A 12,241-nucleotide genomic window follows, 5' to 3' on the forward strand; every position below is an offset into this window, starting at 1 on the left:
TGCCGCTTGGAGAGGGGACGGGGAAGGCAGATGAGGAGAAAAAGAGGTACTTGCAGACCATAGCCAGTGCAGCTCTGGGTGCCGTTGCCATCAGAGGGAAACAGGATTAATGATACTCCTGTTTTTGTCAGGAGCTTGGAGATCAACGGATGAAAGGCCACGGATCAGAGCTGGGTGCCAAAAGGGCTGTCTTTGCTGCAGAGCTCACTCGGGTTTGGCACCTGGGTCAGCCTTGCCTGGGGGGTGAGAAGCCCCCCTGCAAAGCCTCACCCACGTTACTCTGTCTTCCCTTGTGTGTCACCCGGGGGAATGATCCCGGGTTCTTCGTGCTGCAGACGCTGAGCCACACTATGGTTCTCTCCCAGGGAATTGTGGGAGGACTTGTCTGTCCTGGGCACGGGGGGGAATTGTGGGAAGGTGTTGGAGGACTATCAGCACTGCAGTGATTTAGTCTGTGTCCTCTGTAAAGTGGGTAGGTTACTAGGCCAAGTGAAAGACGCACCTGGGTTTTAACCTATACCCCAGGGTGCACCCGCTAGCTCGGGCTGAAAGCACCACTAAGCTCAGGTGAGACGGCTGTGTGTGTAGACAGGAGGTGGTCAGGGTCAAACCCCGAGGTAGAACCCGAGTTGACTCAAGTGAAGACGTGCCCAAAGAGGGCTAGAGGATCATAATGATCCCTTCTGGCCTTCAAATCTGTACAAGCTACTTCCCCATCATGGCCCCGATCCTGCCCCCGCTGACCTCACTGATCGTATTGCCAGTGACTTCAGTGGAAGCAAGACTGAGCCTTTAAAGGAGAAACAACAGCGTATGTCAGCACCGGCCACAGCGTGAGGTGAGCTCACCCCACGCCCCGCGGGGAGGCAAAGGGGAGGTGTTACTGCAGACGGATGGGCCTTGAATGACACATGGCCCAGCCGAATGGGTGCAGGCGGTTTCCCCTTCCTGAAGGCGGCTCAGCCTTCTGAAGGTCGGGAAACACTGCTCGTGTAAGGCCTTTACTGCCGCTGGGATTTTCACAGCATGGCCGGGCAAAATCCGGAGAGGTCCTGAGTAGCTGCAGAGCACCCACTGCTTCCACTGACTTCCTGGGTGCTCAGCTCTTTGCAGGATTCGGCCCTCTGCTGCTACTTAGTATTAACGTGGGGCCTTTCATCCAAGGATCTCAAAGCACTTTCCAAAGGTGAGTAGTTGTAACCCTCCCTGTTTAAAGGAAACCGAGGGCACAGCGAGGGAAAGGCCTATCTTCAAAGTGGCTATTGATTTTCCCAAAACCTAACCTAAATCTCCCTGGCTGCAGATCAAGCCCATTACTTCTGTATTACCTTCAGCGTGCATGGGGAACAACTGATCATTGTCCTCTTTATAACAGCCCTTCATGTAGTTGAAGACTTATCACAGAGGTGGGCAAACTATAGCCCGCAGGCCACATCTGGCCCGTGGGACCCTCCTGCCCGGCCCCTGAACTCCTGGCCCGGGAGGCTAACCCCCGGCCCCTCCCCTGCTGTTCTGCCTCCCCCGCAGCCTCAGCTCGCCCCGCCACCGGCGCAATGCTCTGGACGATGGTGCTGTGAGCTCCTGGGGCAGTGCAACTGCAGAGCCCGGCCTGACCCGGTGCTCTGTGCTGCACGGTGGCGTGGCTGGCTCCAGCCAGGTGGTGCGGCTGCCTGTCCTGGTGCTCTGGGCGCCGCCAGCCACCGGTTCTCCAGGCAGTGCGGTAAGGGGGCAGGAAGCAGTGGGGGTTGGATAGAGGGTAGGGGAGTTCGGGGTGGTGGTCAGGGGGTGGGGGTGTGGATAGGGGTCGGGGCAGTCAGAGGGCGGGGAACAGAGGGGTTGAATGGGGGCAGGGGTCCCGGGGGAGCAGTCAGGAAGGAGAGGGGATCTTGGATGGGTTGGCAGGGGGCAGTCGAGGGCGGGGGTTCCAGGGGCTGTCAGGGGACAGGGAGGGGTGGATGGGGCAGGGGTCCCGGGCGGGGCCGATGGGGAACAGGGGGAGTTAGAATATAGAATATCAGGGTTGGAAGGGACCTCAGGAGGTCTAGTCCAATCCCCTGCTCAAAGCAGGACCAATCCCAACTAAATCATCCCAGCCAGGGCTTTATCAAGCCAGGCCTTAAAAACCTCTAAGGAAGGAGATTCTACCACCTCCCTAGGTAACCCGTTCCAGTGCTTCACCACCCTCCTAGTGAAAAAGTTTTTCCTAATATCCAACCTAAACCTCCCCCACTGCAACTTGAGACCATTGCTCCTTGTTCTGTCATGTGCTATCACTGAGAACAGTCTAGATCCATCCTCTTTGGAACCCCCTTTCAGGTAGTTGAAAGCAGCTATCAGATCCCCCCTCACTCTTCTCTTCTGCAGACTAAACAATCCCAGTTCTCTCAGCCTCTCCTCATAAGTCATGTGCTCCAGCCCCCTAACCATTTTTGTTGCCCTCCGCTGGACTCTTTCCAATTTTTCCACATCCTTCTTGTAGCGTGGGGCCCAAAACTGGACACAGTACTCCAGATGAGGCCTCACCAATGTTGAATAAAGGGGAACGATCACGTTCCTCGATCTGGTGGCAATGCCCCTACTTATACAGCCCAAAATGTTGTTAGCCTTCTTGGCAACAAGGGCACACTGCTGACTCATATCCAGCTTCTCGTCCACTGTAACCCCTAGGTCCTTTTCTGCAGAACTGCTTCCTAGCCTTTTGGTCCCTAGTCTGTAACAGTGAATGGGATTCTTCCATCCTAAGTGCAGGACTCTGCACTTGTCCTTGTTGAACCTCATCAGGTTTCTTTTGGCCCAATCCTCTAATTTTTCTGGGTCCCTCTGTATCCTATCCCTACCCTCCAGCATATCTACCACTCCTCCCAGTTTAGTGTCATCTGCAAACTTGCTGAGAGTGCAGTCCACGCCATCCTCTAGGTTGGATGGGGCAGGAGTCCTGGGAGAGGCTGTTGGGGGCGAGAAGCAGGGGGCGTCGGATAGGGGGTGGGGGCTGGGCCCCACCTGGCTGTTTGGGGAGGCACAGCCTCCTCTAACCGGCCCTCCATACAAATTTGGAAACCCGACGTGGCTCTCAGGCCAAAAAGTTTGCCTGCCCCTGACTTATCAGGTCCCCCCTCAGTCTTCTTTTCTCAAAGCTAAACATGCCCAGTTCATTAACCTTTCCTCAGCTCAGGTTTGATCATTTTTGTTGCTCTCTTCTGGGCTCTTTCCAATTTGTCCACATCCTTCCTGAAGTGTGTCACCTACAACTGGACACAGTTCTCCCGCTGAGGCCTCACCAGCGCTGAGTAGAGCAGGACATTTACCTCCCATGTCTTACATACGACACTCCTGTTAATTCACCCTGGAATGATATTAGCCTTTTTCACCACTGCATCACATTATTGACTCACGTTCCATTTGTGATCTACTCTGAGCCCCAGATCCTTGTCAGCAGTACGACCGCCTTGCCCAGTTATTCCCCCCTTGGTAGATGTGTGTTTGATTTTTCCTTCCGAACTAAGTGCTTTATGTTCGATCTAAGTGACTTGCGAGGTCACAATGTCAGAGCCAAGACTGTCCCGATGCCCTGCTCTAGTCTGCTCGCCAGAGCTGTCGCAGGTTGTCCATCCAGCTCTCGGACCCAGTGCCCCACCCGCTCTACACCTGGCAGGTTACCATTCTCGGAGTAACCCTCTCTCCCGCCCAGACACCGACCTGCTTCCTCCCTCTCATTCACTTCGAAGCAGCTCCAGTACTCCTTCTCCTTCGTATCGATTTTCCTCCGCTCCAAGATCTCGAAGGTCAGCTCTTCTGCCGTCATGGTGGCTGGGATCTGAGGCGAGGAAGAAAGAAGCCTCTCTCGTGTCTGCGTCATGGCAGGTCATGTCTCCAGATCCCCCCACCCCTCAGTGCAAGCCCGAGCATCCAGTGGGGTACCAGCCCTTCTGACCAGGAGCCACGGACCTTTGCATTCGTTCTGTGGCTAGCGGGCAGCCCTCGGAAGCCGTTTGCCAGGGCTGCGCCTTCTGTCGGGGCAGTCAGAGGAAGGCACTAGCTCTGCTGTTGAAGGGACCAGATTGAAAATCCTCTCTGCACTGCCCCACACTGGCATGTGCGAAGCTTCCCTAGCAGGATCCCCTGATCCCCCGTGCTCAGAGTCACATGCGCCCTGGGGTGGAGGTGGAAGCCCCTGCACCCACTTGCCAGGGCAAGTCCAGCGCTGGGGCTCAGAGGGCAGTCAGGATGCAATCTGTTGCCCCATTTCACGCCAGCTGTCTGGAGCGCCGGCGCCACCCTGACTGTCCCCCAAGCGGCACTGTGACGCCCCAGCCCTTTGGATCAGAGTGAAGGGAGCATCGCGTGCCACTGCCCGGCCTATCCCTCCAGCTTCCCCTTCCTCGGGGCGCACAGCACATGACACGGCTTCCGGCGGAGACTCTGCAAAGGCCTGTCCGAGGCACGCCCAGTGACGGCCTCTTTCCCTTCCCACTGCCTCTGCCCTCGCCTCACCTTGACATGCTGCTCTGCTTCTGTCTTCTTCTCCTCCAGATACACTGTGCAGATGAAGTCCCCGGCTTGCTGGAAGGAAACAAGAAAGGGGCTTTTACCAGCAGGTTCCTGTTTACAGAGGGGCACCGACACTGGTGAGTGTGAATCCCCTCCCGGCCTGGCCTGCCACACCCCAGAGTTAATCTGGGTGCAGAGATCCCCCTCATTATTCGCTGAATAACCCCCCATCACAGGGTGGCTGGCCCTTTAAGGGGAGAAGGGTCCCACGCCCTACCTGTGACACACTTAACTCCATAGGTGGGCAAAAGGAAGGTCATGTGATCGGTGGGTCATGTGATTTAATCAGGTCACTGCTCAGAAGGCAGCTGACCCTGTTTCCACCCCCTATTCTCAAGCAATTCAGCACAGCAATGAATTTTGTCCTGGGCCCACTAGAGCGCCCCCTGCTGGTCAGCAGCAGCAGTGACTGGAGCCGCGAGAAGCCATCAGTGGGAACATGGAGCATTTCTCGCTGGCTTTGTGGTGGTCCAGCGGTGGGCTAACCGGGGATGTGAGGACAGACCCAGAGGCTGCTGAATGGGAGGGGGAAATAGCTGAAAATGTTTTCTATTTCAGCTTCCAAAGGGTAACAGGAAGTGGCGTGAGCGAGCTGGGACCTCACAAGCTGCCCCCTTCTACCGCCTAGGATTCTGGGAGCGATAGAAAAGGGGGATTTGCTCTTGGGAGGGCGAATGGGCAGCCCCAGCACACACAGCTCCGTGAAACCATGTGTGTCAGAACCGGAAGCAGCCTCTACAGCCGGACTGCTAAAGCGGAGAGCGACCCTCCCAGGTTAGCTGGTGGAGGAGATTAACTGTGTCTGCCTGGCCCCTTCGGAGTTCCTGAGATCTTAGTTTCCCAGTGGCTCTCCGAAGAGAACCGAGCGAGCGTGTGCAGGTGAGACCTGCCCCTCCTCCCCCAGCGGGCGGACGGGCCGGCTACCTGGGTTCCACTGGACGAGCCGGCTATCCGCATCTTGATGATGGCTGTGATCTCGTCCTGCTGTTTCCTCATCTCTTGTTCGTCCACCTGCCGAGAGGAGAGAAAGCCAGAGTGATCGAACCCTCGGCAGCCCGGCAACAGAAAAGCCAGATGGACAGCTTCATGTGGGGCCCAGCTCTGGGAGGACACGAGCCTCCCCCATCAGTCCCTGGCCTCCTGCCCGTCACTGAGCTGTGCTGGTCCGGAGTCACCCACCTGCCCAGCTCCACCGGCCAAGGAAAGGCACTCCACAGGGCTTCCCATGCTTCTCCCCACCCGCTCCGATGTCGAGTGCCTAGCCCATGCCATCACGGCTTCACTGCTATTGTTATTCATGCTAACTCGGGTATGTCCGTATGTGCTGCATTCACACCCCCTGACAGCAGTACAGCCGGACCCTCTGTGTCGTCAGGGTCTCTCCTTGATCTGTGAGACGCAATCCCACCCTCCACTTGCCTCCAAGCAAACTGGATTTCTCCAGCATGGCTCAGACACAGCCACCTTCCCCTCATGGATCCCCCAAATCCAGCCAGTCCTCTCCAAAGTCACCCTTCTCCCAATGGCCGGGCTTTCTCTGCAGAGGGTGCTTTATAGGATCTGGTGGCTAGTGCATTGCTGAGAATCGTATGCCCGGAGCCAGGTGCTGAGTGGCGGGTGGAAAGAGAGGCTGGAGATCAGAAAGACGACAAAGGAAAAAACTTCCTCGTGGAGGAAGCTCCCAGGGTAAAACAATGGGCGCGAAGGGCCATAGTAACAGTAATCATGCCAAGCTCTTAACATCCGTGGATCTCAAAGCACTTCACAAAGGAGGTTAGTCTCATCGGTAAGACGGGGAAACTGAGGCACGGGGCGGGGAAGTAGCTTGCCCAAGGTAGCAGAGCTGGCAGTAGAAGCCAGGTCTCCTGATTTGCTGTCTAGTGTTCTGGCCACCAGACCTCACTGCTCCACAGAAGAGCTTGAATAGATAGAGGCCAGGTTACAACGGACAACAATGCAAACGCTCATTCTGGCTGGGCGAAGAAGGCAACGTTTTCTATAGGTGCCCGGGAGCTGAGTGTACGGGCTCTAGGCCTGGAAGCCTTCGGTCCGCTGAGGGAGACGCTTTGGGGAGTGGGGCTTCTGAACGCTACGTACGCTAAATATGACCACGTAGCGGCTGATGAGATCCTCCACCACGCGCCCCGCCTTGTAGTCCTTCCCATCCGTCTGGAAGAGCGTCGGCCCGAAGACAATCGCCAGGTTGTGTGTGTTCATCTGGTTCATCTCGGAGAAGTACTGGACCCTGAGGAAAGCCAGCACATTAAGGACAGCTCCTCCCAGAGCTCCAGCTGCCTCCCCGCCCTGCCCCAATGGCCCTCTCAGATCTCGCCATGCCAGTCGGGGTTTCCGTTTTGGGGGGACCCTCCATGGGTTGCTGTGTGTTGTGCTCTAGGCCCAGATCCTACAAGGTACTGATCTCCTTGGGAGCTAGGCACCTAAACACCTTAGAAGGTCTGGGCCCAGGCTCGGCTCTCTAGTGGTGGGGACCCTCTCGGCCAGACATACCCTGCTCCGCCTCTGACCTAGGGCAAGCCCCCAGCTGTTGGTGAATGGCTCAGGGACGCTGGTGGGTCAAAGCAGCCAGCTGCTGCTCACAGGGGTTGGGGTTTGAATTCTGCTCTGGCTCCTGGCAGGGCTGGTGGGCACCTGGGAACAGAACTACCAAGGAGCGGGAAAGGGGTTCCTCTCTCCAGCTGGTCTAAGGGAACAAGCTGTGCTTCCTGACAGATCCAGGCAGATGTAGCCAATGATTTTAGTTTATTATCCATGTATTGTGTGCGGTTATGATTAATCAACATCTTATATCATACAGATTCATTGTATGTTAATTAGAGTTCATTTGTAGGATTACAGAAGTACAAGATTGATCAGTATTTAGAGGAACCATGTACTAGACATAAGTCAGACAAGCTGAAACGCAAAAACCTGTAGGCTGAGACCTGCAAGATTTTAGCTCAACTATTTTAGGCCTTGGAGACAGGAAATGCTGACATGAGTCAATGACCGAGAAATAACCCGAAAGATGATGTGAAAAGAGGTACCAGCTGGTAATATTGTGAAAGTTTAGCAGGAAGATTAAATTTAAATGATAAAATGCTGTAACAGCAAATATTGTCTCCAACATGTGTCTTCACCACAAAATAAAGGTGGTACGGCAATGTTAATGAGAATCCGCCCAGCCTATAGGGGTCTCTTGTGGTTCTAGGGGACACAGACCAGATAGAAAGAGAGGGTTGACACTTCCAGGTACACGCGCAGAGTGTAGGTATAGACAGAATCACAGGATAAAAGAGGGTGCCCAGAGCTTAAAAATTGAGCTTCCCATGGGAAACCTCCAGCAGGAACTATACCCGTATTGATGATCAGTCCCTCAGGGGCCAACAGACTCTAACCCCATCTAGGAGGATGTGAGCATGTCTGTCGTTACTTATCTTTAGGAAGTGTAAACGCTGTGACATTTAGAACTCTGTTGGTAACGAATAATAAACGGCTAAAAGAGATGTTCTTGTGATCGTCTGTGTTACTTGCCTATGGTTTCAAGTGTTCCCATGGGCTCTAGAGCCAGACCAAAGAGAGAGAACTGCTGAACGTGAGACTGTAGCTGCCAGAGCTGAACCCACTGTAGTATAATTAACATTCAATAAAATAAACGGCTACACAGACCTGGCAGGTGGGACCCATTAGCCATAAAAGGTGCAGGCTCTTTGAAGGGGAGGCAGAAGAACCCGTCCCAGGAGCTCTGGGAAAGACAAACACTGCTCTGCTGACCCTGAGTCTGGCCTTCATCCTAACAACACTGTGCGTATCTGGAGCCTCCTTTCGATGAGGGTCTCACAACGCCCCTGTGCGGAAGTTCACTACTAACATGCTTGGGGTCACACAGGAAGCTGGTGGCAGAGCAGGGGATTAAGCTCAGGTCTCCGGAATCCCTGGCTTTAGACCCTTCCCCTCCACAGCCTGTTAGGGACAGAACGACCCGTATCTCGCTGCATCCCAAACCAGCAGGTAAACCCAGCGCCTCTTTCCTTAGCAGGGAGCCCTGGTGAGTGACTCTCCAGCTGGGTGGACCCTAGGCCTTGCGTGCCCAGCTGGCAGGACGAGGCACACAGCTCCGGCACCCACCGGAGAGCACTGGCCTCGGCCAGGCCCCGAGTGGAGCCTCGCAGCTGGGCTCGGCCGCGCCGCGCCCCCCTTACCGGTACAGGTGGTTGATCAGCGCTTTGACGGTGGCTCTGTTCACCACGGGGAGGCTGCTCAGGAGCTGGCGGTACTGGCCGATCTTCTCCTCCTCATTGTCAATCGCTGGCGGGGAAGGAAGCGGAGCACAGAGTGAGCAGAGCTGCTCGGTGGCAGAGTGGGTGGGCTCGGGGGAGGAGGCGACCAGCCAAATGCTGCCGGATTGGCTGCTAGGCTTCCCTGCCGGGGGTCATCCATGGTACAAACTGAGCTGGGCTCTCACCGGACCCTCCTCTGCTTGCCTGACCCCCGTCCATCCATTTCCCAGACTGCCCCTCACTTGCCCCATCCCCTCCCGCCAGCTGCTTCTCCTCACGGGATCACCTGGCTTCCCGCCCCTAGACACAAGCCCTCAGCTGCTGTTCAGCCAGGAGGAGGCCGCAGAGGAAGGGCTGGGGCGGCACACAGAGGATTGCAGCCTCCTGGGGTGGAGGACAGCCCGGACAGGCAGGGGCGTGGGTGGAGGACAGCCCGGACAGGCAGGGGCGTGGGTGGAGGACAGTCCGGACAGGCAGGGGCGTGGGTGGAGGACAGCCCATGGGTGGAGGACAGCCCGGACAGGCAGGGGCGTGGGTGGAGGACAGCCCGTGGGTGGAGGACAGCCCGGACAGACAGGGGCGTGGGTGGAGGACAGCCCGGACAGGCAGGGGCGTGGGTGGAGGACAGTCCGGACAGGCAGGGGCGTGGGAGGGGAGGGACACGGCTGAGCTCCCCGCTCGCATCTCAGCTGGTTGTCAGCCGGATTCACCCATCCCCGGTGCTGGTGCTGCTGGGCAGCTCCAGCTGGAAAGGGTGAACGGTCCGGCGTCCTTTCTGCTGTGCTGGACGAGCCGAAGCGTCGCCTCGTCCCTCTGACCTGCCGCGAACCCATCCAGAGGAGAAACACCCCCCACCCCTGCGAGGCTGGAGATCCGGGACACACCTGCATCTCAGTCCAGCCCTGCTCCCCTTGTTTCCCCTCAGCCCTGCCCCACAGGAAGACTCGGATCCTCCCACCGCAGAGGGACCTGGTTCCTGTGCCGTGTTCCCCACTCAGTCAGGGCAGGCGCCAGATCTCTCTTCCTGTGATTCATGGCCCCGTCTGCGCCTGGCCACTTCTAACCCCTGGAAACAGAGGCCTCAACCCGCCCATAGTTCTCCCAACAAAACATCTGCAGCCCAGATGCTGTTTCCCAGCCTGATGGTGCCACGGAGGAGCTAGCCGGTGGCACTAGCCTGCTGCAGCTGTGTGTCTACCCCACCTGCTCAGCGCGAGCGCTCTGGGCTAAATAAACCAGGAAAGGACATCTTGGAGTTGTTCTCAGGCCCTCTCAGACTAGAGCCCCCATGAGCAGGCTGTAGCACCCTGCTGTGCAGTGCTGGAGCGACACAGGCAGAGGGGCTGGCTGAGATGTCTGCTACTGACCTGAGATAACTAAGCTCCACCCGCAGCCGAAATGCCTAATCCTGCAATAATCAATCATAATATGAATCCTGTAGGGAGCTGGCTGGTGTGGACACGTCACACTGCCCCCTACTGGCTGGCATCAGAACTGCTGAACTGTGTGTCGCAGGCCCGCAGGGCTTAGAGCTCACGGAGAGTAGCTGAACTCTAGGAGCAAGAGGCTGGGAGTTCTGTCCCCGAGGACGGGCTGTGCAGCCAGAGGAGTGAGAGTTTGTGACAGTGATTCGTCCTTCTCTGATGTCTACCTCTCAAAGTGTTTTGCAAACAGCAGTTAAGTAACTCCCATTTCACAGATGGGGAAACTGAGGCACGGGGGGGGGATCGTCACTTGCCCAAGGTCACCCAGCAGGCACGTGGCAGAGCTGGGATTGGAACCAGCAACCCTGACTTCCAATCCCTTGATCTAACCCCAACCCAGATTAGTCTCCCCTCTTGGGATACACGTTCCTCTCTAAAGCAGGGCCTGTTAACAACCTGGACTCCCCATTATCCTCCCACTCCAGGGCACCCAGCTACCACTGCTCTCCCTGCAATGCCACCCCCTTGTGTCAGACTCATAGATTTATGGACTGTAAGGCCAGAAGGGACCCCTGGATCACCTAGACTCAGCTCCTGTCGTTACACCTGCATTCAAGGCTCTGCCAAGAGAGGACAGCAGCGCCCCCTACCTGCTGCCTTCAGCCAGTCCTGGCAGAACTCTTTGGTGAAGAGCCCATCCCCGAGGTCTCGGAAGAACCTCTTCAGCGTGTTGGAGACGTCGTCCACCTGGTGCTCCCCTTCCTTGAGCCGGACCCTGCGTGCGTCCTTTCGGAGCATCTCCAGCAGGCTGGTGGTCTTGGAGTTCTGGCCGCTCTTCCTGTAGATCCCCTCCGAGGTCAGCCCTGGAGCGGGAGCGGTCACTCGAGGTCAGTGATGCAAACAGCCTCATGTGAAGAACAAAGAACTCTCCCACAGGGAGTCACAGGCCACCCACCCTCCCACTGGCCTGACACAAGAAGCCAAGCGGAGCTCTGCAAGGAATGGAAGACCAATGCCTCTCTCTCAGCATGTGCCTGGTGACCACCACCAATTTCTGTGAGGGTCATAGGGCTGGATCCAAAGCCCAGTCTAGTCCCTGGGAGTCTTTCCCCTGGACACTAGGGGCTCTGGATCCGGCCCTTAGCAAAGGAAACAAACCCATGTAATCATCAGTCCTTTAAGCCTCAGGCCCACACTTGGGCTGGGCCCACATCAATCCTGCATCAGAACACTGAGACGCGGCGCTGCTGATCTCGACACGCCTAGAAAGAGCCCAGGTAGGGGCCCGAGCATGGGCTAGAAGGGAATTTAAGGCGTCGGTCCATCTGGAGGAAGGGAATTTGTCGCAGAGGAAGGCACATGGCAGGAGATAGGGCGGCCAGCTAAGGAAGGGGTGTTCAGACCTGGCCACTACGGAAGAGCTCTCTGACTGCGAGAGCTGGTGGTCAAAGGAAAAGACTCTGCCCATGGCCAAGACCAGCTGCTAAGCCATATATTCATAAACACAACACTGAATGCCCTGAACCCATCACTGCAACCAGCCACAGAAGTAGCCTTCCTACCCCCTCACCAGGCCGGGCGGAGGTAACGTGCTAATGCAATGGATGCATCTTGCAGTAGGTCAAGGAGAGAAGACAGGTGGTAATATACCTGCCTGCACTTCCCTTGTCCTCCTGGAGCTGGGTGTGCCATAGTCTGCACCTCTGAATTGTCACTACGGTTCCATTATAGACTCAGACTCATAGACATTAAGGCCAGAAGGGACCATCATGATCATCTAGTCTGACCTCCTGCACAACGCAGGCCACAGAACCTCACCCACCCACTCCTGTGATAGACCCTGAACCTCTGGCTGAGTCACTGACATCCTCAAATCACGGTTTAAAGACTTCAAGTTACCGAGAATCCACCATTTATACTAGTTTAAACCTATAGTGACCCCCGCCCCACGCTGCAGAGGAAGGAGAAACCCCAGCCTTCGTCAGCAGGGGT

General features: G+C 56.5%; 1 protein-coding gene across 1 annotated transcript in view; it reads right to left on the minus strand.

Moving 5' to 3' along the window:
- Positions 1–12,241, minus strand: part of ARAP1 (ArfGAP with RhoGAP domain, ankyrin repeat and PH domain 1) — a 136,586-nt gene that overhangs the window by 23,804 nt on the left and 100,541 nt on the right. The window contains exons 20-25 of the mRNA XM_054015922.1: positions 10,900–11,112; positions 8,748–8,853; positions 6,646–6,793; positions 5,473–5,559; positions 4,492–4,560; positions 3,697–3,814 (exon numbers count right to left, since the gene is read on the minus strand). Coding sequence (XP_053871897.1) covers positions 3,697–3,814; positions 4,492–4,560; positions 5,473–5,559; positions 6,646–6,793; positions 8,748–8,853; positions 10,900–11,112 — 741 coding nt within the window. The remainder of the gene's footprint in view (positions 1–3,696; positions 3,815–4,491; positions 4,561–5,472; positions 5,560–6,645; positions 6,794–8,747; positions 8,854–10,899; positions 11,113–12,241) is intronic.

The sequence above is a fragment of the Malaclemys terrapin genome, chromosome 1 (assembly GCF_027887155.1).
Source record: "Malaclemys terrapin pileata isolate rMalTer1 chromosome 1, rMalTer1.hap1, whole genome shotgun sequence".
Taxonomy (NCBI): domain Eukaryota; kingdom Metazoa; phylum Chordata; order Testudines; family Emydidae; genus Malaclemys; species Malaclemys terrapin.